The sequence below is a fragment of the Abramis brama genome, assembly GCF_963993115.1.
Source record: "Abramis brama genome assembly, chromosome: 17".
NCBI lineage: Eukaryota > Metazoa > Chordata > Actinopteri > Cypriniformes > Leuciscidae > Abramis > Abramis brama.
Window position 1 is genome coordinate 11,723,874 of NC_139979.1, and position 25,332 is coordinate 11,749,205.

The following is a 25,332-nucleotide window of genomic DNA, read 5'->3' on the forward strand; positions in this document are numbered from 1 at the left end:
ATAATGTGGTAGCAGCCAGGGGAGCTGAGACAAATTCGGCAGTTTTCAAGGCAGATGAAGGGTGTAAATTTCAATTTGATACTTTTTTTTTTTTTGATCTTCATATTTTGGGAAGGAAGTGACATGCCGTTTTTCTTAAGACAAGAAAGTGGAGCAAATTGTGCCCAGGAGCAAAAAGCTTTGAAAGTCATGCGCTGTGAACCGGCTGCTTTTGGAGGCCTATTTATTTGAAAGCTGCTCGTGTAACCTTTGAGAGATGTGTGAGGAGACGCAACCTGTACTTCAGAGCTAGTCGTAGCTACACGCTTGTGTCGCATTTCAGACGCAAGCCACATTAGTCTCTAACCTGATGCAAACCTGGTCTTTTTTTCTATAAAAATGCAAATCCTTTTGAATTTTTCAAGGCTACTTCTCCCAGGGAAACAAATATTTGTTCAATGAATAATACTGTACTAAAAGGTGAAACGTGTGCCGTTTCTGTCTGTGCACCTCCTGTTTTTTTTGTTTGTTTTTTGTGTGTGTATGTTTTGTATTGTTAATTGAGCAATGAGGTATGATTCACAAAGCATGACCTCAACTCAAGTGCCTTTTTTCTTGTGGAAACTACAGAATAAGAATATTAATGACACACATTTTAATTAAAGTAATGAAATCAAAAACTGGATGACTTTCTTTCCTCCATGGAACATAGATGTTAGGAAGTGAATGGTGACCTGGGTCTGTTAAACTCCAAAAAGTACCATAAAAGCACCATCACAGAAGTCCATATGTCTTTTGTACTATATTCTAAGTGTTAAGTCATACAATACAGACAAATGTATTATGTGTTATTCACGTGAATTTTCCTTATAGCTCTTAAATCTAATTTGTGCAATTTGAGTATGCATATACTCACTTTTTGCACATTGCAGTTGGTCACGAGATTGTCATAAAGAAGGTGTGGCAAAATTGCATTGCGCTGACTATAGATAATTTCGCCCAACGTTGATGATGGCAATAGTAAAACTGTTGACCTGCCTTTTATAATATGATATTAATCCAGTTACTTGCCATATAGTTACGTTTTTTTTCTTTGTTAACAGAATCAGGTGAGGCCCACGGCCACAAGACACACTATGTGAAGAATGGTCACACTCTGCCTGTAGGAGTTGGTGGAGGTCTGGGGCTAGAGCAGGTTCACTCGCCCTCTGAATCTGAATTCAGAGTCAACCCTGTCTGGCTGCCGCAGCATGATGACCGCAGAGGTCGTGCCCCCTCCGATGGCGATCATCGCGGAGCATTGGGTCCCCGGACCTCCAATCAGGACGAAGGCAGGAGAAGTGGTTGGTCTGTCGGGACGGAGGACTGGAAATCTAATCTGGCCTGGCAGGGAGATGATATCCGACGTGGAGGAAGACCTCACGCTGAAATGGACAAGAGGCCTGGGCTGATGAAAGCCCCATCCGAGGATGGGCGCAGGACTCGCCCCGAATCTGACTGGAAGCCGACGCTTCCTCGTCACTCGTCTGTTGAAGAGGGAAGGGGAAGACAAGGTTTGTAGGATCAATTCTCTTCACGTTTCTCTAGTTCCCTTTCTACCTTCCTCTCTTTTGTTCTCCACACTTCCGCCATCACTGCATCACCTTCTGTTGGGCCAACTGGAGTGAGACAAGTGTCTGTGTTCCCATGGGTTCTGCTCCAGCTAAGGTTCTTATTTAGGAACTGAGTGCAGCTAAGCTGAATTCTCCTGTTCTTTCCTAATTAATAAACCACAGTCACCTCAATCCTCATCAAAGCGAACATTATCATGTGTGACCCGTGCTGGCAAAATGAGTCGAAATGTGCAAAGGCTAATTTCGAGCTACTGGCAAAACAAGTAAAACAATTTCAGTTTTGGTTGAATTCTAGGTTTTCACAAAAATGAGTTCATTAAGCCATCATCCAGTGATCCAAATGCTCCAAATAGCTATAAATAAAACATCTAAAAGGATCTTTATTTGAACGTTTTCTGAGAGGAGTACCTTTCCTAAGTGCCATTTTTCTCTGCTCGCTTCTTGACGACTGGCTGAAGTTTGGTATCATTTTAAAGTGCAGCATTCCAACTTTGTGAATATTTATAGCGAATTATTGATGCCATGAGTCTGAACCAATGAAATGTAATTTTCAAATTCATGCTGATATAAAAAAAACGATCTTACTCAAGCTGACAGATCCGAACAGTGCGCTCAAAGACGCCTCAGAAACCGCACGATCCAGATATACACAGTATTTCAAAATATCTGTCTTGGAGAGTAATCACGAAAACATTATCTTAATAGAGAACAGAGAAAATAACACTAACTCATTTGTGAAAATTTACTCATTGCCACTCATTTTGCCAACATGGGTCACATTTAGTCCCAAGACAATTCCTTTTATGGACAGATCTGTCTCTCCACTATGACTGATGAGACATTAATTTTAGATTTAATGTAGAGCAACATTTCAATGGTGACTGAATAGAGCAATGTAACTGTATAAAATAATTATAGAAATGTTTTTTAGCTTTCTGATGATATTCAGTGTGCATTTTGATATGTATGTATTTTTTCTGTAGTGTCTTAAATGGTGTCTTTTGAATCGATTCACTAAAGCAGTTCTACTGTAAATTTTTAACTACTGTGAATTTTTAACTAAATATCTGAATTATTTTTTCAAGTAACTGAATATTATGTTTTCCCTTACAGAGTCTGACAGCAGTCAATACGTTCCTAACTCAGAGCTTCTGAGGGACACACTGCGAGAGCCTCTGCCCCCCAAGCAATCTGTCATGCCCCCCAAGTGGCTTATGACCTCCGCCCCAGAACCTGGTGTTGACAGCTTGCCCCGCACCCCTGTCTACAACCCCGCTGCTGGTTTCTCCTCTTCCTCTGCCTCCTCCAACTCCTCCTCCTCCTCAGCTGTCAGCACAGCTGGAAAACCTCTACGAAACGTCTCCTCGGCTGGTGCCAACACACAGGTTTCTGGTGGCGCTCACCTCACCACCTCCTCAGGACCATCCTCTATGGGTGCTGTCCCAACTCAGCCCACCAAACAGCCCCCCCTCCCTCCACCCAAGCCAATCAACCGTAGCAACAACCCCGCCATGTTGGGTGAGTGGTCACAAACACGTCATGCGAGATATAACATGACCCCTATTAAAGTCTGTGAAATTACTAGTCGCAATTCATTTGCTTCCTCCGGAAAGCTCTTTGATAAAGCCCTCATAATCTTCTCTATGGGTGAAGATTTGGGTATGGATAATAGGGGCATGTCTCTACAAAAGTTAAGAGACTTTAATGTTAATAATCCCTACCAATATTTTTAACAATCACAGTAATGAATTACTTGACCTTTATAAATTAAATTACCAGTTATTAGAATATAGTATAATGGTTGGCACATTTACTGTGCTGCAAACCACCGCAGATGGCTCATTTTTAAACATGTTAAAAATTATATATTTTATAAAGGTTTTTTTTAATACATATGTTATATAATACTCACATTTATGTTGTCTATTTATTTATTCATAATATAGTGTTTATTTTTGTATAATATTTTAGTGCTTCTAAACAGGAACAAACTAATCAGCTGTGGAAACATTTGTTTGGTTATTTTACATGGCCAAGAGTGCTGTGTCATTGTTTTAGGCAAACATGTAATGCCATAAATGAGGAAATTCATAAAATGCTCTGTGAGGGAAGTTGAAACGGCTTAATAAAATTAAAATGGGAATTTCAGTAAAATACTTCCAAATAGATTTCACAGCTGTTAGATACAGTGACAACCCTGAACCACATATGTAGAGACTGGCAAAGAAATCCTTTCATACTTAAAGATTGCAGTATTAGTCATTGCTGTCTGCGTGTGTAACTGTATCTGTATAATTTGACAGATTTTAAAATATCCCTACTAATATTCAAAGCAAATCTACTGAATTTGCTCACAGGCATCACACTACAGCATCTCCTACACAGAAAGCACTGATGCTCATACGTTTGTGTTTTTTAAAACTTTTAAGACTTCTATTTTTACTTTAATATTTTTTATAAGCATGTGTGACATGCAGTGGTGCATGATTTGTTGTGTTAATTAAATGAAATCCACTTACTTATGTGCCATGTCATTCGTCATAAGAACTCAACCATGTATTTATTACATTTCTGCTATTCTCTGCTTGCAGAGCCAATTTCTGCTTTTGGGGTTCTGCCCCTTAAGCTGATCAACTTGATAATAGTCTTTGATTGCGAGATACTCAGTTATTACTAAAGACAATGTTTTCATTTATGTTGTAATCTTGGATTTGTCATTTGTCCCTGCCCTGATTATTGCAGGAAAACAATAGGCATGTTTGTTCCAATTTAATAGCAACTTTTTCTTATTTGGGAGAATTTGGTCTTTGAATGTGTTTCTTTGTTAAATCATATGAGAACCGCTGATATCAATATCTGATGTTGAATATGATTTTATTAGCCCTTGATTTGAACTATGAAATATTGGAACCTATTTAGGGAAATTGGGACGTTGAATGTAATCAATATATTTTGTTTTATATTAGGAATGATATATTTAAGCAGTATAACATATTTTGAACAACAGATTTTGAATTTTTTTTGTCCTCCTCCAACAAAAATAGTTCAAAAGGAAGCCAATACGTCAAGCTTTTCATAGTTTGTAGTGTCTGAACATCGTGTCTCAAACATTCAATCTCCACACTGCCTCCTGCTGTCCATTTGGAAGCCAGTCAATGAGCTTGTCAGTCAGTGCCTCTGAAAGGCAGAGCTGTACATTTCACATATGTGTTGATGTTTTACTGCTTATAAGTGTGCTGGGTCACAGTACACTGGAATGGGCCAGATCTTGATGTTGAACCGCAGACACCAGACAGAAGCTCTGTTGCGTTAAAAGAATAGTAATTGTACAAAGGTCTTGCTGACCATTTGTGATAGGATTAACAATAACATTTTGAAATGTGTTGGTTTTCTTTTACTTTGACTGGTTCCACAGTGCTCTGGCATTTTTCTTGGTAGTTGTTAGCTATCTCAACCCAAAATGTTGAAGATAGTGGTGCTGTTGACTTTTTTGGATCATCTAGGTGTTCAAATCTATGGCTTTAGCTGGTTCTTTAACTCGCATATGCATTTAAAGTCGATGTGAATTGCCATTTGCAACCCATTTTACTTCCACAATGTGATGTATTTCTTAGTGAAACAGGATATTCAACAAGGAAAAAATGAAAATAAGGGGAAAAAAAGTAACTAATGCAATTTTGAAACTAGCAAGTTTGTTGAATGCCTAAAAAAATAACTGTCTATTTGGCTATTGGTTAATTATCCAACAGCTTTCTCAGCCAAAGTGATGCCACAAGAAAAGGAAAGTTGTTTCAGAGGAAGAGCATGTTAAATTGTTATATATATATAATCTGCACAGATTAATCATTCACAATAAGACCAAGAGCATGCATTTGGAAAATAAATGGGGTCAATTTTGATTTCACGTTGACTTTAAAAACCTTCTGTGTGTAGCCTCACCTTCGTGCTGTTCACAGTCAATTAAAGGAGTAAGTCGTCCCTGCTTTTGTAAAGGTATGTGGTGTTTGATGCCCGGGGACTGTGTTTTTGTCCCCCGCCAGCCTCCACCCTGCACGGGGGTGACGGCAGCGATTTCCCTCTCTACTGGTCCTGTTGGAAGCGTGAGGGTGACCATGACGTCTACCTGTCCCTGCCTGTCTACCTCTGTCGGCGGGCAGGAGGCATGCGCACAGGTAAACGTCGAGGCCAGGCCTGTCACCAAACCTGGGTCCTTCATCTACTGCTGTGTGCGCTAGCCTCATCTTTCTTATCCTCAGCATAGCATGCCTTTAGCGCACCAACTGAGCGTGCACGGGCTAATTTCGACTAACACGCCCCCCTTGCTGCTACTCTTTCTCTCTCACTCCTATTCTCAAGTGCAAAACTGCATGTTCTGGGCATTAAAGCTGTCAAAAGCGTGCAGCACGCCACGTTGGCACATTATTAACAGGTGTTTAAACGGCTAGAAGACCGTACAATTGAGGCAATCTTAGCCACCGCTGCTGGAAATGCCCCATCATGACAGGTGCCAGCATATGTTCTGTATAAGCTACTCCAGGCAACAGTTGCTCCACAAGCAGCTGTGAGATTAGAAACGAGGAATGAATCCAGTCCACCTCATCATGACATGCTGAAAGCCTGCGGGGTTGCTTAGCTTTAGAGCTAAAATTCATGCATTTGATTCGTAGGCAGCCAGGCTAATCCAAAGAATGTTTTAACATGCAGTTTGCATGTTTAGCTTACTTTATGCTTCCTTTTCATTAATAATGTTTGGCCGCTGTACTTCATTATACTTGCACTTTATCTTTGGCAGTTACGTGTAGAGCAATTCATCAATTCGAGTCATGTGACATGGGTTTGCATTGCATTGATTAGCAGTCACATGGCTTTTCATCTTCATTCAACTTGCTTGCTTAGAATGTGTTCTGTAAGAATCAGTTGGTCTTCGGTGACCTTACTGGCGAGTCGGGATGGAAGTCATTTGATTCTACTAATATGAAATGTGAAAACTTTAAAGTTTGTATTAAACAAAAGGGATATTTCTGTCATCATTTACTCACCCTCATCTCATTCCAAACGTGTATGATTTTAGTTGTTCTGTGGAACACAAGAATACATTTTGTCTGTACTGGAAGCACTTTAGAAGTGATATGGACTACATTTTATTATACTTTTAAAGTCATTTGATAACTTTTTTGAGGAACAGATGGAAATTTAATGGAAGTTTAATGTTCTCCTGTGAATTGTTATTTTAGTATTATTTATTTACTGTTTATTATAATATTTATTAACATTTTTGATTGGTCATTATTTTTTATTGTACTTTGTTTTAAAGACTATGTAATGTGCTTTTGTTATATTTCTATTTAGCTTTAATTTATAATTAATTTTGGTACTTTAACTAAATTTATTTTAGTTAGTTGCCAAGACAACATAGTTTTTCATCTAATATTTATATTTGATCTTATTTTTGATTTATTTCAGTTAAGGGTGATTTTAAAAAATAATAATTTTAGTTTTATTTAACAATAGCAGCGCTGCTCCTGTGAGCTGAATCATTGAGTCAGGGAGTTTTTTTGTGCCAGTCAGGGACTGGTTTTGTGAACTGGATCAACTAATTTAATGGACAAGATGTAAAAAAAAATAAAAATAAAGTCTCCTTTTGTTTTCCATGGAAGAAAGTCATATGGGTTTTGAATGGCATGAGGGTGGGTGACAGAATTTTCATTTTTAGGTGAACTGTTCCTTTAATTCTGTTGAGTAATAGTACAGTGATGTTTGAACTTTAATGCAGTATGTTTGAAAAACTGTTACTTATGTTTACAATGTTTCTTTATGCATAATATTCTACAGCTGAACTCGCACAAGGAGGCACCAACCTAGTACCGGTCAAACCCTCACCCCCCATGCCCCCGAAGAGAACCACGCCTGTCACCAAGCGCAATCCAGAAGACTCTCCTCTGACCATATCCTCCCTTCCCTCAATTCTGTCTGAGGACATAAGGGCCAACATCCCTGGGGGCTACCAGCTGCCCCCACCTCCCCCATCCCCACCTCTCCCCACACACATCCCCCCTTCCCCTCCACGGGCCCACACACATCACCTCCTCCACCAACACTCCTACCCCTACCCCCTGCCCCAGCCACTTCCTGTCCACTTTGACCCTCCCAGCCCGCCGGAGGAACCACCTGCCCGTCAAGCACCCGTTCCCTTACACATCATGATCCAGAGGGCGCTCAGTAGCCCAGGACCCACCCTCCCACACCCAGATGGCTCCCAGCGTGCCCACTCACTGCTGTTTGAGACAGCGCCGGAGTACCAGGGTGGCCGCCCACTGCCAGTCACCATCCAGCCTCTCAAACTGTGAGTGTAATCTGGGCACTTTCTTTAGTTTCGATTAAAGCTGTCCATCAAAAATTAAATAATAAAAATGTGGTCACAATTTCTGTAAATGCAATGCACATTTTTTGTAAAAGCATATTATAGATCTTATTGTGGACGATTCATCCATGTGTGTATGTACAGTATGTGTATGTATATGTGTTTGTAATATATATATATATTTGTACGTATAATTATTCAATTAAAAAATATATAATATTTATATAATATAATATAAATAATATATAATTATTAAATTAAAACAATTTTATATAATTTTTTTTGGACCTTGTGACGTTTAATCAAAGTCTCATAAATCAGTCTTCCAGGGCAATGACAGACTTCTCTCTGATGTTTCTGGATTTCTCCAATCATTAAGTGCACTTAAACCCCATCCTTCCACAATTGACTGCAAACTCACATTTTTCAAATCCAGCTTTCATGAATCAAATTCCAATCAAAAATGGATTGATAGAACCAAGTTACCGCCCCCACACTACTTCAGTTTCAACACTTTTAAAATAGCAGTGTAAACATTTAACTAGTAATTTTCATGCTCTTGCTGATGCTTGACATGAAAAAAAAACAACCTCCATAGACATTGAGCCAGTCACCATGATTTTGCCAAGTAAGACATATTTTGAGCGTATTTTGTTGATGATGGAACAACATTCCTGTCTGAAAATTTAGTCCTAGCCCTATCACTACCCCTGAACCTAAACCTAACCCTACTCATAAGTTATCCCTAAAATTTCCGTTTTCCGGGCCGGTTTCACAAAGCTATTTTAGACCGGTCTATAGTGTTAGACGAGTCTCTATAATTTGCTCATAGACTAGACTAATTGCAGATTTTGGTATGTAGTATAACTATAGGCTATATGTTTTATCAGCAGTGTCATTTTGAAAGCTGTGCCCTTCTGGATGTTGCATTTGTCAGTTGCATACATCATTGAGGCTGCCTCATTTACCTCATTTAAAAGTAACCATGTTAGAGCCATGGCCACGTGGAGAGCGCTCCAACATATAGCAAAACAGTGCTTTGGGCGACATGAGTTCTGGTTCGTGGTCCTTTCCCGGTCCCACTGCCCTCTATCCTCCCCTGTAGACCTTAATAACACTGATGTAGAAGCTCCTAACCCTGGTTGTAAGCCTAAACTTTACATAAGCCTTAAACTTGTCCCTCAAATCTGATTGGTTGATTGGAATGTTGTTCCAAGATAGACAAAGATGTTGATTCAGGAACAGGTTGTGCTTGGTGAAATCACGTTCACCCATTGAGCCTTGGTGCTCGTTTAAGAAAGGCTGGTTCAATCCATCTTGCATTCTCTTTTTCTCTAAAATATTTTGTATCCTCTCTCGAATGTTCCTGACAGTAAAAAGTTGCAAATACAGTACATTAATATGCATATAGGTCCAATATGAAATGGATTTTTATTTGCTCAGGGATGAGGATGACTACTCTGATGAAGAGGAGGAGGAAGATGACGATGATGATGATGAGGAACATCCACCTGATCACCTCCCATCCCCTCAGTCCCAGCCAGATCTTGAGCCTCGTAGCCGCAGATGTCTGGTGGGGGACCTGAGCATCAGCGTCATCCCAGAAGGAAACAACAGCAGCGAGGAGGAGGAAGATGAGGAAGATCAGCAGCCGGATGAGAGCGATTCAGACGGACCCGTGCTGTACAAGGATGATGAATCGGATGAAGACGAGGATGATGACAGCCCACCAAGTATGTGTATATATATATATATATATATAGGTGTGTGTGTGTGTGTGTGTGTGTGTATATATAGACTTCAGATGCAAAAGCCTCTAAGTGCCATCTGAAATTTTCTTCTAGAATGATAATTTCTATCAAGCTTGTATGTTTAAGTTCAGTTATTTCACTTTAATGGCAATGAAAATTACCTATTAATTAATTGTCCTTAAAGTGAAATTACTGAACCTAAATATACGAGCTTGATAAAAATGGTCATTCTAGAAGAAAATTTCAGATGGCACTTAGAGGCTTTTGCATCTGAAGATTTCATATACACACACACACTGTTAATTCACAAAAGAATTTGGGGACAGTAAGATGTTTTTGAAAGAAGTTAATAACAGTCAATAAAGTAAAAACAAATAAAGTTAATAACAGTCAATAATATTATAAAAATATTATTACGATTTTAAAATTTTAATATATTCCTGTGATGGCAAAGCTGAATTTTCAGCATCATTACTTCAGTCTTTAGTGTCACATGATCCTTCAGAAATCATTCTAATATACTGATTTACTGCTCAAGAAACATTTATTATTATTATTATTATTATTATTATCAATGTGGAAAACAGTTGTATTGCTTAATATTTTTTGTGTAAACCATGATTTGTTTATTCAGGATTTTTTAGTGAATAGAAAGTTCAGTAGAACAGCATTTATTTGAAATGGAAATCATTTGTAACATTATAAATGTCTTAAGTGTGTGTGTGTGTGTGTGTGTGTGTGTGTTTTTATAAATGTACAACCAGTTGTACATTTTACACAATACATTTGTGTCTGTGTTTTTAGAATGGGCCTTCTGCTGTCTCTATTAATTCCACAGTTTTTTTTTTAGTAAGCTTGTATATTCAGACATCTGTCCTTATAAAAGAGAGCCAGAACTTCTGACTGCATGTGTGTGTGTGTGTGTGTGTGTGTGTGTTTGCTTGCTGCAGGTGCTCTGGCCAGCAGGGTGAAAAGGAAGGACACGCTGGCGCTGAAGCTGAGCAGTCGGCCCTCTGCCCCAGACAGGCAGGCTCCTGAGAGGCAGGCCAAAGTGGAGCACACCAGTCTGTCGTGGCAGAGCAAGGAGCAGTGGGAGGCCATCCGCACACAGATTGGTTCTGCGCTCACACGGTAATAGCCCTCTCAGCCACACACCCACATAAATACAGATTACACTGAAATACTGTTGTACTGAATATCAACACAGCTGTGAATCAGTCATAGACTGATACTCCGTGTAAGAAGAACCAACAAGAAACAAGAAGTTAAGGCCTATTCACACCAAGAACAATTACTATAATGATAACGTTTTATAAAACGTTCTAAACGTAAAAGAATAGCAGAGCCCACACCACAACTATAACAATAACGGCACGCATTAACAATATCATTGGAATCACTTTCACAACAATTTTTTCCAGCTGATGATTGACAGAAATGACAGCCAATAAGAATCCATCCTGCTTTAAAGAGCTCAAGCATTTAAAGTGACAGATGACAAAACTGCAGCTTGTGCTTATAATAAACAGAACAATATCGTGCCTATTAAATTAAATGTAATATTTAAATATATATTTAAACATTACATTTTAAATGATATTTAAACATAATTAAAATAAATATTCATATATATTCAATTATTGTTTATAATATTGTGCAAAATAAAGAGAATATATGAATAATATGAGGTTGTTGTTTTGTTTTTTCTGTAGACGATTGAGCCAGAGACCCACTGCTGAGGAGTTGGAACAGAGAAACATTCTCCAGCGTAAATTCCCTCTTTATACTCACTCTAGATTTATTTTCCTGCTTCCGTTCTGTCCTTTTTTTCTCGTTTCATTAGTTACTCATTTATTCCTGTTCATTTATTCCCTCAGTGTTCACTGAAGGTTTGACACTGACCCACATATATTTCACTCTCCGTCTCTATTGGTTCATAAGATATTACAGATATTTTCTGCTAAATAGAGTGAAGTCTTTGCTTGTGTTTCTCTCATATATTTAAAATACTTTGCTGCCTACTTTTATTTTGTATTTTAATAGTTGTCTGTCGTTTATGTGCTGGCAGTTTTCAGTACTTCACATCATTTTCCTATGATATTGGATTTGATTCAGCCTAATCGATGTTGATGGTGTCTCTTTTTTCCAGCAAAAAACCAAGCGGACAGACAAGCAGAGGTCAGGGAGATCAAGCGCAGACTCACCAGAAAGGTGCGATTCGGTTCGCTTGCATTAAAATTTACCTGGAATATAATTTTAAGGTTGATTTTAGCAAGCATTGAAAGTGATCTTGCTTAAAGGAATTTCAATCAAACATTCAACTGCATTTGTGACACGCATTTGTCTGTTTTTCTTTTTTTAGTTGAGTGAACGGCCGACTGTGGCCGAACTACAGGCTCGGAAAATATTACGTTTCCACGAGTATGTGGAGGTCACATGCGCTCAGGACTATGACCGCCGTGCTGACAAGCCATGGACCAAACTCACCCCCGCAGACAAGGTAAAACTACAGTACAAAAACGAAAGCATCTCATTACATCTGCATAACTTGGGTATGCAACCACACACACATTTGTGTCTATATAAAGATCTAGAGCTTTTTATATATCATTTGACTTGAGTACTGAAGATTATAAATAGTCTTAAAAGACACTGCTTTCTTTTGAATTTCTCACTTATTGGTCTATATCTCCTCTACACATAATCAACCAACTCCAGTGTTGGAGAAAGTTACTTTTAAAAATAATGCGTAACAGTATTGCGTTACTCCCTTAAAGCTACACTGTGTAATTTTTTAAGTTGATTCTTAGCAAAAACACTTTGTTCTTTCAAAATGATATGTGCCCATTAATGTGTAATTACTTCTACCAACTAATCAAGTATTCTCGTAAGCGTAGAATCTGCCATTTAGAATACATACGAGCGAGTCGTTCGAATGGCGGCAGCCATGTTGCGCCTCCATCTTGAAAATACATTAGCCAAAGGACATACCTGGGAATTCAAGCTTCGCCTTTCGCGTTTTTACACGCAGTGGCACCGTGACGAATGCGAGGGGGAGATTACTCGCGACTGCCGGCAGATTTGAAATAATACGGCCACCGTAGGAGTTAAAATGCCCTCGGAATGGGAGGGGCTAGAAAGTAATATTCAGTTGGTAGTCATAAACAATTTCACCGCTAGATGGAAGAAAATCCTACACAGTGTAGCTTTAAAAAAGCAACTTACTGCGTTACTTAGATACTTTTTGTGGAAAGTAATGTGTCGTGTTATTTTTGTGTTACTTTTTCTTATCTGGGCAGGGCTCACTTGTTTGTTTTTTAATTACAAAAAAGTTCTATTTTTGGCAGCTATAAAGACCTTTTTACACATAGTTAAATGAATAAGCCTCAGGTTGAAGGAAATGTAAATTCACATCTGTACAATAGAGGGCGCAGCTCAAACAAACCTTTTAGTTTTGCTGCCATTCTGATTTGCAGATTAAAGGAGAACTCCAGTCATTTTTTTGTACATTTGGAGTGCTGTCAGTACAGAGAACAACGACAAAAATCGGTAGTCCATAGTAATCGATTGTCGAGTTCACGCGCATAGGTTTAGTACCTATGATCACGCGCGTGAACTCGACAATCGACTACTATGGACTTCGACCGAAAACAGGATGTAAATACAGGTATGAGCGCTGGCTGAATTAACATCACTTTTATTCATATCTTTCACATCTACTGCAGTCAGATTCACACGCGTTCACTCCGAAGGAATCACTCACATGACCTGTGCACTTGTAATGACACATCAAGGATGTTAAGAGGCTAAAAGCAGGTTTAAAACGTGCCCCATTGAAGTCAACAGGGTGCAAATTTTAAAAAGAGGATAACACGGTGTAGGCAACACCGATTTTTGTCGTTGTTCTCTGTACTGACAGCACTCCAAATGTACAAAAAAATGAGCTCAATGTTAAAATTGACCGGAGTTCTCCTTTAATAGGATGCAGGAAAAGATAGGCTGCGTCTGAAATTGTATACTCTCTTGATAAACCAATTACTTCACAATTGCTTAAAGAGTATGTATAGTTTGAATGTAATCTGGATGTACTACATTCGCCATTCTGTCATTATCACGTGACCTACCAGTGTTAGTTGTGTTGCTTCACCGCCATTCAAAAATCCTCTCCTGTGGCCTCATGGGATAGTAAAGTGTCCATCATATGCAAACTTCAGAATCTCGCCGGAAGTGGTAGGTCATCTGGGTACTTTTGCCTGCTCTTTTATGAGTACTGTGAATTCGGACATACTACTTTTGCCAAATACTGTTTTTCTCCTACTTTATAGTAGGGAAGTATGCAGCCAGAGTTTAACACTCTCAAGCAATAAAAAAATAAAAAAAAGGAAACACAAATGTGATGTTTAACTAAAGTCATTTAATTCCTTCCTTAAATTGGATCATCAAAGGTCAGCAGCAAAGACATTGGTTAATAAAGTGAGATTAAATTCATAGTGTATTTGTGTAATTTAACATATTTAATTATTGCAGGTTTGAATTTCACTGTTTTATTCATTTTGAGGAATACTGAATCTGTTTTTGTGCAAGTGAAATGTAAATGCATGCTCACATTTAATCTAGAACTACAATAACCATCATGCTTACACAGCGCACACAACACCTCTGCACTTACGCATGATTTTTCTCAACATGGGGACAGGAGTCCTGTCAGTAAATAAATGGGAAAACAAAGTAACTTGCGTTACTTATTTGAAAAAGTAACTTTAAAAGTAGTGTGTTCATTAGTTACTTGGGAAAAAAGTAATCTGATTACATCTGATTACCATCAACACTGACCAACTCTTAACCTGTTTGTTTAGGCTGCTATTCGGAAAGAGCTCAACGAGTTTAAGAGCTCTGAGATGGAAGTGCATGAGGAAAGCAGAATTTACACAAGGTAAGTGTATTGTTATTTGCAACATAAAAATACACAGAACTGCAAAGCATCTAACCATTTATATGCATTTTTATGTGGATTTGTGTCGTTTCTAGATTCCATCGTCCTTAGCTGCGTCTTTAACTGGAAAATGAAGCACTTAAAGGCCGGTGGGATGAAATGGCTGTTTTTTTCTGGTGAGGAGCCTCTGGGTGTCAGAGCACCTCTCAGACTGCTTTTACTATGAATGTACTACTTCAAATGCACAGGGTCACCTGGAGCATTCAGAAACTAATCGAATCAAAAATAAAACAGACCGTTTCTCAGTCGTCCACCCACTGATGTGTGGGACGGGTGACCTCTGGGGGACAGATGCAGTATTTCTCCTGGACTTTAGGGGACCCACGTGCCAAGACAGAGAGGCGACGAAGGACTTATTAGAGGATGTTACTTGTGCCAATGGCAGATATTCCTCTCTCTACTCTCTAAATGGCCTTTTTTCTGCTTTTACTTCATATGATAAACTTTATTTCCTTTCAGGGAAGTGTAACAAAGTTAAAAATAATAGTAATAATAATGATGTGACAATAATAAATACAGTAATACTACAGTAAGTGTTAGTTAATGACAAATAGCAGGGCAGACAGAAGAACTGCAAGAATAAGGCCTGAGCCTGGACATTAATTGTGTATTTGTGTATGTTTGTATAGGCTGCTGTAATTTTTCTTAGTTTGGGACGTTTTAACTTAGATACTTTAAGGCTCAAGATTTTTTTTTAATTTCATAACTTTGGCTTTGGCCCTCTTTATTCAAGACAGGGTTACAGATTCCCCCTACTTTGTGGTCTTCACAGTTTGAGAAGTCATAGAGAAGAATAGAGGAAGACAGGGTCAATTTTTAGATAGAATGTAAGCGATCCATATCTCACTATTGATCTACAGCGAAACTGTGATCTATTATCTTTTACCATCTTTTTATTTTTTATTAATCGTATCACCTTCTGTAAAAGTGAAGTCCAGCTATTTCAGTTTTAAGAAGTGTCCAAATTATGTTTACAAAATATTTTATTTCTAAATAAAAAGGATTTCCTGATTATTTATTACCCTTTTAAAAGGAGGATGAATTTAGTCTGGGCACGCACTGATATAGCTCTAAAAATGAAGTCTTTGTAAAGTACTGTTGACAGGGAGGTTATCGCGGCAGGAACTCTTCTTAATTTTTTGCGATTATTTTGTCATTCGTGTTGTTTTTGGCCAGTAGGATTATAGGAATTGCTCTGCTGTACAGATCTATTCTGTAGATGAACCTGACTGTTTGTGTATATCTTGTCTTCCTTTTATTTTGAAAAATATTTTAAATATATTGAAACTCATATAGGTTACTATTTTTTTAAGCACAAAATGATTAGTGTATTATTCAGCACTACAAGAATGGGAGCAGAATGTTCCATTGTAATGTAGCGTTGTATATTCTTGCTTTTTAATTATATGTGAAACTGACAGTAAATTTGCTGTTTAGATGTAAACACTAAATCTAAATTAAAATGCTTACCAATAATATGTGTTGCTTTTTTTTCTTACTTGCAAATGCATTCTTATGACATATTGACTGTATGATTTTGTGCACAGAATCTAATGGGTAATGATTCACATTTTATAATTTAAAGCCACATAATTTGTGCCACCGTTCTTCTGGGGTCCTGAATTTCAGAAATAAAGATGTTAATCAAAGACAGATTGCAGTCTTTGCTGGCCCCTTTTTTCACAGGTTTGAGCTGTAATGTCCAAATGAGATATTACATTGCAAATATGAGAAATCAGTTTCAAAATTGCAGTTGCGAAAATAAACACACTATGTGCTTAATACGTTGCAAAGAAGATAAAAATGTGCCACAATTAGCAAATAACATCAAAGGTGCTATGAGGTTTTAGAGAGCACTGTTAGTGCCAAGAAAGGGCCAGAAATGGGTAATATTCCTAATTTCTGCATTTGTCACTATGTATATGGTCATTTTTACATCTTATTTTTTACATAGTATTGTAATTGTTAACAAACTACAGTATTAAAAATGGTTTTCATTTTGATTGAAATTAAGTTGATATCAGATAAAATAAATTAGACGGCAAACTTTTGCCCTATTAACTAACTAAAATAATTCTAAGTAAAATTACTAAAACTGAAATAAAAATAAATTAAGGCTAAATAGAAATATTTAATTAATTAAAACATACAATTACTAAAATTAAACTGAAAATATAAATAAAAAAATCAAAGTGTTTGTAAATACCATTATGATATAATTAATCCTAATATAAAGGTAAAATAATAATGATAATATTCTCTTTACAAACCTTTTACATTGATTTTAAAAGCCTATTTTGTTTAGGTTTCTTGTTTTTTGTTTTTGTTGTGGTGTATCTACCTGCAGCTATTCTCGGTTGCGATATATAGTTTAAAATATTTAAAAATGTAAAAAACACCTTTAAAATATATCTGGGTAAAAGATCGTGTATTTTTAACTGTAAGAACCTCCCCGCCTTTCCAATAGGCGGCGCCTGCGCATTTGTTTATTAGCGCGAATGCAGTGAAATACATGAAGCAGGGCAGGAGTGAGACACGCGTGCGTTACACTCTCTCAAGGAGTTACTGGTGTTCATAAACCTCCTCGAGCCAGCAAAAGCATTGAACCTGAGCAATTATAGTTCATAATTGTAGGTTATCATCTCAGCTGCCTACCGACGGTAAGATAGCATTTTCTTTCATAGGTGCATTTTATGCAATGTGCTTGTGAAATATCTGTTACCGAACAAGCACAATTGAGCCTGTTTAATTCATTCATTGCTCTTAATATCATTTGAAGTTTGATACTTGTGCGATGTAAGTTATTAAATAACTTATGTTACAAGGCTGAACCGTGTAACTTAAACTCTCCAGAGTGTCGCGTTATAAGGCTTGATGTTTAAACTTTTAGCGGGTTGTTCCTTAATGACTTTAAACTTGAACTCTGGTCTTCTTCCGCCATGTTTAAATTAATTTCCTGCATTTAAGTTATGTATAAAAGCTGAAAGAATAAGACCATCATCTGTCCTTTACAATGCCATGTTTGACCGATAAACCGCCATCAAACATTTGCTGCTGTCAGTCATAGTCTGTGAAGTCAGCGCCAGAAAAAAGTGGCGGTCTCAAAACTTAGGAAGTTGCCTATATTTTTAGCTGTTATGATGCACACACACACACACACACACACACACAAAAAATGTTTGCACCTATGAGACCAAATTGGCGCACATTGTGCTTTAATATGCTATCTAAGTATACTGCCTTTTAGGTTTTGAGACGCAGACAATGTGTAGCCAGTATGTGACCCTGTACAACAGTGCAGATCCTGGAAAGTTTTTGTTTCTTAGGAGTTTGAAGTAATTCATATAGTAAAAAGTGAAACTAGCGTTCTTGACTTAATAGCAGTCCTGGCCTGTTATACGTGTAGGCCTCAAATGCTGTTTAGTTTGGCCTTGATGAAGTTACTTGTTTAACATGTCTTTTATTCATGGTTTTAGATTTTTGTCAATAATTTGGAGTCACCATGCCTGCAAAAAAAGCTGTAAAGAGACAAACGATTGCAGCATCTGAGAACTCAACAGTTGTGAAAAAGCATAAAGGTAAGCCGTCCTGTCTCTATTTTCTTGTCAGATTGAAAGTGCCCCTATTGTGCCATTTAAACATTCTTTATTTTGTTATGGAAGTCTCCTAAAATAGGGTTACATGCATCCAAGGTCAAAAAACACCAAATTTTCTTATATGCATTGTACCATTACCTCTTTTCTCGGAGCGTCTGAAATGGTTCGATAAAAGATTCGGTCTATCTAAACCCCTCCTTGTCTGATTGGTCAGATTGCCCAGTCTGTTGTGATTGGTCTAGTGCTTTACAGCGCACATCGGAAATGAAATCAAATAAGAACAAAAATGCAAAAAGTTGTTTTTCTGTAATATCCAGGCCTGACTTTTGTGTATGTTTGTAGTGTCTCACAGTAGTCATGGCCAGGAGAAGGGCCTGGTGCTTGTTCTCGGACAGGGTGATGTTGGGCAGCTTGGCCTGGGGGAGGATGTGCTGGAGAGGAAGAAACCAGCTCTGGTGACTCTTCCTGAGGGTATCGTGCAGGCTGTGGCTGGAGGCATGCACACAGTCTGCCTCAGCGACACTGGAAATGTAAGCTGAGCAAACAAATCATTAATCGTTGACTTCAAAACCCAACAAGACTGTTCAAATTAATTTTATGTTTTTTCTGATGTCCTCCTTGTCTGATTCCTGTGTAGATTTATACATTTGGCTGTAATGATGAGGGTGCTCTGGGTCGTGATACATCGGAGGAGGGCTCAGAGATGGTGCCGGCTAAGGTGGACCTTGGGGAAAAAGTTGTGCAGGTTTCTGCAGGAGACAGTCACACCGCTGCCCTCACGGATCAGGGAGCGGTCTATGTCTGGGGCTCTTTTAGAGTGAGTATAGCCTTTTTTGTTTACCGTTACGAAGCGGAAATGTTGTACCAGTTTTGATCGACCTCTCCTTTCTGTTGCAGGACAATAATGGTGTCATTGGACTCCTGGAGCCCATGAAAAAATGCACATTGCCTGTCAAAGTCCCTATAGAAAAGCCTGTGGTTAAAATAGTCTCAGGTCAGTCATAGGAATTCAAGCTTTGACTTTAGTAGTCAGTCTCTGTGAAATCTTTCTTATGAAGTTTTTAATTCATTCTAAAGGAAATGACCATTTGGTGATGCTGACTGTGAGTGGAGAGCTGTACACCTCAGGATGTGGAGAACAAGGCCAGCTTGGCCGTGTGGCTGAGCACTTCGCTAATCGCGGAGGCAGGAAGGGGTTGAGTATGTATCTCTATGTTGATCGGATTGTCGCTACTGGAATGTGAATGAATAATTTTAGAGCTGGAATGACATGTCAACACAACAGATTACGTAAATTAGTCTATTCATTGCGCTGTTTATGGTCGTCCCTAATGATGGCAGCTCAGACTCTCTGCCTTTATTACAAAAATATTGAGCCCAATCTAAAGTGTGAATTGTTTAAACGGAGACCAAATAAAATGGTGCCCTGCACATTCTGTAAAACTGAAATGCCATAGGCCTTCCACAGCAGCACAACTTCTGTTCAGGACTGTTGTCAGTCCCATGTTTTGTGCTTAATACGGCTGCGTTCATATAGCATTCAGTTTTATACACTGCAGTGGGCGCAAGGCTGCAAGACCCGCGGCTCAAACATACTCTCTACAACTGGTTACAAAGCACTTAACGCTGTTGTTGATTATTTAAAATCTAACTGATGGACTCATCCCTCAAATGGGCTCATTTAATAATGAGCAATCAATCGTTGTAAACAGTTTTATGAAAACCGCTAATAGTTAGATTTCAGGTTGTGACTTCAGCTGTTTGATCATAATGAACATAATCAAAGCAACTACTTAAATCTTCTGAATTAACTAAATATTTCAGGATTCACACTTAAGCAATTGCTACTGTAAATCCAAAAAAGTGACTAAACACAGCCGTAGTAAACCCCATTCCTAATTGGGCCTACACAAACCTTATCTTGTCATAGATGGTATCATTAGGTAAAACTTTATACATAAATTAGTTACGGTAATTTATTGGTAAATTAACCAAAGGGTTAATCGGCTATTCGGGAATAGATTGAAAGAATAATTGTTAGTTCCAGGCCTTAATTTTATTTAGAATTTTGGTTTTTCTAAATATGTTGATGGTTTTCAAATATGCTCTAAAACAATCTTACTGACCCCAAAATTTGGGAATGGTTTTTAAACTTTTTTTTTTTTCCTACCTCCCCAAGACTGCATTAATTTGAAAATTTACAGTACAAACAATATCGTTGTGAAATATTACAATTGACAATAACAGCTTGGTGCTCTAGAAATATCTTTGTTGAAAAAAGTTGTGCTGCAGTGCTTAATATTTATGTGGAGACTGTGATACTTTTTTCTGGATTCTTTGATGAATAGAAAGTTCAAAAGAACAGCATTTGAAATATAAATCTTTTGTAACGCTATTAAGGTCTTGACACTTTTGATCAATTTAATGCATCCTTGATGAAAAGTTAATTTCTTTAAAAAAAAAAGTTGACCCCACTTGTTTGAATAAATAATTCAGTGGTCTTATCCTTTTCCTTTTACCACCTTTAAGTTCTCTCTTCTACAGTGTTGATATAATTTTTCTTCTTTCTGTGTCAGTGAGACTGCTGGAGCCGCAGATGGTTATCATTAAGCCACGGGGGAAGGTCATCTTCACGGATGTCTTCTGTGGAGCGTACTTCACCTTTGCTGTGTCTAAAGAGGGGCACGTCTATGGATTTGGCCTCTCCAATTATCACCAGCTTGGTAAGATTCTTTGCTCAATCAGTCCTGAAGAATAAATGCTCTGTCTTTTGCAGTCTTTTTATTTTTTTTAATTGATTTCTTTATTTACAGGCACCCAAAGCACTGACACCTGCTTTGTTCCTTTGAAACTCAGTTCTTTCAAGAACTCCACCATCTCCTGGGTGGGCTTCTCTGGCGGGCAGCATCACACAGTGTGCCTGAATTCAGAAGGCAAGTCATCCATAAACCTCATTTGTAATACTTGTATGAAAATTTGTTGCGCTGGCACTGAATCATGTGTCCCACCAGTGCATCTGATGATGTTCAACTGCTGACTTCATCCACAGGACAAGTGTACAGTCTTGGTCGGGCGGAGTATGGCCGTCTGGGCCTGGGGAAGGATGCTGGGGAGAAGAGTGAGCCCACACCTGTCCCTGGGATCAGTGACGTTCAGGTCATTGCCTGTGGTGCCTCTGTGAGCTTCGCTGTAACCAAACAAGGTGAGAATACACCCTGTCCTGGTTTAGATGCACTCCAACCCCTTCAAATAATCCTAAATAGCCGTTTTTGGCTTCAGGTTCGTTTTGACTAATTCAAAATGTTTTTTGCCTCTACAAGTTGTTATACAAAACTTGATATGCATTGTAAATGGTTTCAGACCACAAGCAAATTTGGTATAAATACACATCTTTTATGCTCACCAAGACTGCAATTATTTGATCAAAAATATAGTAAACTAAGGACATGGTGATTGGAGGGATAAAATGAGATGGTAGATTCTCTTGCAAAAGTATTGCATTTGTTCTCTTGCAAGTACCCAGTAATATTGCATGAAATTCTTGCAATTTAATGACTTTTATATTTAAAAATCTTACTTATTCCTGTTAAAGGAGAACTCCGGTCAATTTTAACATAGATGTGAAAGATATGAATAAAAATGAAGTTAATTCGGCCAGCGCTCATACCTGTATTTACATCCTGTTTTCGGTTGAAGTCCAAAGTAGTCGATTGTCGAGTTCACGCACGTGATCATAGGTAACTAAACATATGCGCGTGAACTCGACAATCGACTACTTTGGACTTCAACCGAAAACAGGATGTAAATACAGGTATGAGCGCTGGCCGAATTAACTTCATTTTTATTCATATCTTTCACATCTACTGCAGTCAGATTCACCCGTGTTAACTCTAAAGGAATCACTCACATCACTTCACTTTTGATCACTTAGTCTACATTAATCCGGATACATTTAAAAACTCTGTACACACTAGCGTTTTCCGATGGCTCAGTGTGGATGAGAAACTTTTGAACAACGCCTGAAAACGCTAAATTCTCCTTACTGCGCATGCGTAAAAGCTCACTGAGATGATACAGACGGAAAAAAAGTTATCGGGCAATTTTTCTGACAGGATAATTTTATTTAGCAAAATATCTCCCCATTCACTGATGCGTCCAGGTCGCACTCAGTCACCATTTGTTTGGTCTAAAACGCAACTGCTCTCATGTTTTGCCACAGGACAGCAAATGAGTAAATTTTCTGTCATCTTTGCTGGACTGTGATATGCAGACTGTGCAAAATAACACATTTTAGCAACAGTGTGAAAGTGAATGGCACATAATAGGAACAATACCAATATAAACATGAATATCTATTGGTACAATATGCATCACATGACTAAACTTGCGTCATCGTTTTTAAATACCTCCGTTTTCGCAGTCCACACTACAGCGTGAAAACAGCGTTTTCAAAAACTTTGGAGAGTGTTTTCAAAAAGCTTTGTTTTCATTAAAAACGCTGTCTCGGTCTGGACGGAAGGCCAAAACGAAGAGAAAAAGATGCGTTTTCAAACCAAAACGTATTAGTGTGGATATGGCCTTAAATGCATCCTTGCTTAAGTGTTAATTTTTAACAACAACAAACAAACTGTAATGACTCTGATCTTTTGAACAGAACGGTAGTGTGCTTTTATGGCAGATATTTAAATACATGTATAAATTTGATTGAAAACTAATTGGTTTTACTTGCCTAATCAAAACTGATCAGTGCATTTATAGTTAGATACCGTTTGGGTTGTAGCATTGTTTGTCCCTGTATTTTTAAATGGCAAAAGCAGCAAATGACGCAGTGTGTGTATTGTTCACAGATGTATCCTCAACCACTGATTACATTAATTGCACCCCTTCACAGCAGTTTTGTTTTTAGGACATTAACAAATAACATAGAATGTACTGTTGGCTTGTTTTGATCTTGCTTTAAAGCTGTGTTTTCGGTATCTGTTGGTCAGGCTCCGTGTTTTCCTGGGGAATGGGTACCAACCTGCAGCTGGGTACAGGAGAAGAGGAGGATGAATGGAGCCCAGTGGAAATGACAGGCAAGCAGCTGGAGAACCGTGTAGTTCTATCAGTGTCCAGTGGAGGGCAGCACACGGTCCTGCTGGTCAAAGACAAGCAGGAGAGCTGATCTTTAACTCCTTGACTAAAGACAGCGGAGCCAATCTACTGTATCAGTGGTATCTGTAACCTAAAGCTTGATCAAGATTGGGGGATTCTGGGATTGGTAAATGCTTCCTGTGCTGTGCTGAGCTAAGCCAGCAAATGAGGGAGGTGGTAGGTTGTGAAGAGGGTAGGATGAGTATCATCTGATTAAACCTTTTATCCCGCTTTATGGGGAGCCCAAACATTCACTGGATGTGGTCCGGTAGATGATCAGAGACCTTTTTTATGGACTTTTGTTTCTTCTTTACTTTATTTTCATAATTCTTTTTTTTTAACCAAGATCTTTTGTGTGCCTCCTGGAGACTGCCTGTCGTGAATGATTGTGTGCATGTATGAGATAAAAAGTGATTTAATAAGTGTTTTAGAAAAGTCCCAGTTATTTTTTTCCCCGATTTTAAATTCCATGTTCCGGTCTGAGCAATAAACGGTTACAATAGCAGGTCTAATCTTTGTCCCTCTCTCTCAAAAAAAAAACGAACAGATTTGGTATTGCTGTACTTTTGCAGTGTTAAACTGTTTTCCTGATTTCCTAAATGAAACCATTATTGTATCCATGCATTGCTGGCCCTGTGGACAATTAATAAAAATGAATTTTACAGAAACTAACCTATGATTACTTATTTAAAACAAACTACTTGTTTAGTGCAGATTTATTAGAGCAAGAAGTCACTTTTTAATGTCTAGTTTCATGCCTTAAATTATCTTCTGTGGGTTTATTGGATGCTCATTTATAAGTAACTTTTATTTGATTAGTTTATTCATCTGCATACATTTCCTTGTGTAACTGCACTTTAAAGGCACAATATGTAGCTTTTTTGCTTTAAAAATAGCAAAAATCACTATATCTATGTTATATATATTTTTTTAGTTGTGTACTTGCATTATCCCGACTGTTTCCAACAACTTTCAAACCACGAGAAATTTGTAATTTAATTCGAGAAACGTCCCGTTTCTTTATTTCCGTTTTGTCGCCGCCAATCCGCGTTGTCCCTGGTTTCCACTCGTGCTGCCATGGCAACCAGAGCTATGAACCAGAGCCATCTGATAGTAACCAAGGCGACTGACGCGGACAACTTTGTAGTTCGCAATGTCTATTTGCACGCTGTTGTTGTTTCGTTCAAACATTATGGACCATGGCAAGCAGACTTTGGATAAAAAAAGAACTAAAACGAGAATCAATATCAGCGCGGTGTTTTCGAGATGCCTAGAGCTCCCACAGACAGAATATAAACGAGAGCTCCACGTCCGAGACTTCGACCGCTCCTACATGTACTTTATTAAACAGGTGAGCACATTTACATAAAACTAATCAATGTTTTATAGTTCAACAATGATAAAATGTTATTTATATTTAGATGTTGATCTAGTTTACTGCTAGTCTCATACAGACAGACTAACACATACATTTCAACACATTCAAATGCAGTTTAGTGTGCTAATGTAATGTTAGACCAAGTGAAACAGTGCTGCGTTACCTCACAAGTTTAATTTGTCTAATAAACTGACCTGTGAGTAGTAATTCTGCGTGTAGTTCGGTAGAATGAAATGTCCATATTCCTTTTATATCCGCGGGACTCGCGTCGCGTTTGGAGCTGATAGCTGTCTCTTAGCAATCCCAAACTGCTTCATATCACAGTCATGATAAAAACATCGATGTATTCAGTCATCCATAAACATTATTAGATCGGTCGGCTTGACGTTGACGACAAGATCCATAATTCTTAGCAAATGTTGCGTCATCAATCTACGCCTTTGTTATTGTAAATAGGTTAGCGACCCCTAGTGGCGGAAAATGCCATACTGTGCCTTTAAAGTAAAAATTAAATAAATATATAAAATT

General features: G+C 38.2%; 2 protein-coding genes across 9 annotated transcripts in view; both read left to right on the forward strand.

Annotated features, from left to right (window-relative positions):
- The window catches only part of phactr4b (phosphatase and actin regulator 4b), a 46,925-nt gene extending 30,752 nt beyond the window's left edge, over nt 1-16,173 (forward strand). For 5 of the 8 annotated variants that reach the window (XM_084088135.1, XM_084088137.1, XM_084088136.1 and 2 more), the window contains 11 exons: nt 1,083-1,532; nt 2,706-3,110; nt 5,633-5,764; nt 7,425-7,935; nt 9,397-9,686; nt 10,655-10,835; nt 11,417-11,472; nt 11,854-11,915; nt 12,067-12,204; nt 14,561-14,637; nt 14,733-16,173. In XM_084088135.1, coding sequence (XP_083944261.1) covers nt 1,083-1,532; nt 2,706-3,110; nt 5,633-5,764; nt 7,425-7,935; nt 9,397-9,686; nt 10,655-10,835; nt 11,417-11,472; nt 11,854-11,915; nt 12,067-12,204; nt 14,561-14,637; nt 14,733-14,748 — 2,318 coding nt within the window. In that variant the 3' untranslated portion in view covers nt 14,749-16,173. The remainder of the gene's footprint in view (nt 1-1,082; nt 1,533-2,705; nt 3,111-5,632; nt 5,765-7,424; nt 7,936-9,396; nt 9,687-10,654; nt 10,836-11,416; nt 11,473-11,853; nt 11,916-12,066; nt 12,205-14,560; nt 14,638-14,732) is intronic. The other 3 variants (XM_084088139.1, XM_084088140.1, XM_084088138.1) reach the window with 1 other exon arrangement.
- Nucleotides 16,174-17,188: 1,015 nt separating this feature from the next.
- Nucleotides 17,189-24,094, forward strand: rcc1 (regulator of chromosome condensation 1). Its single transcript, XM_084089044.1, has 10 exons — nt 17,189-17,357; nt 18,174-18,275; nt 18,636-18,823; nt 18,931-19,110; nt 19,191-19,287; nt 19,371-19,493; nt 20,870-21,016; nt 21,107-21,226; nt 21,343-21,495; nt 23,282-24,094. Exons 2-10 carry the CDS (start codon nt 18,200-18,202, stop codon nt 23,455-23,457), a joined length of 1,260 nt encoding a protein of 419 aa, XP_083945170.1. The 5' UTR covers nt 17,189-17,357; nt 18,174-18,199; the 3' UTR covers nt 23,458-24,094.
- The last annotated feature ends 1,238 nt before the right edge of the window (nt 24,095-25,332 follow it).

What these genes read in the sequence shown, in the direction of transcription:
- rcc1 (XM_084089044.1), top strand. Translation starts at nt 18,200, where the DNA reads ATGCCTGCAAAAAAAGCTGTAAAGAGACAAACGATTGCAGCATCTGAG. An exon ending in AGTTGTGAAAAAGCATAAAG is followed by an intron (nt 18,276 to 18,635) that starts GTAAGCCGTCCT and finishes GTATGTTTGTAG; the next exon opens with TGTCTCACAGTAGTCATGGC. An exon ending in CTTCGCTGTAACCAAACAAG is followed by an intron (nt 21,496 to 23,281) that starts GTGAGAATACAC and finishes TCTGTTGGTCAG; the next exon opens with GCTCCGTGTTTTCCTGGGGA.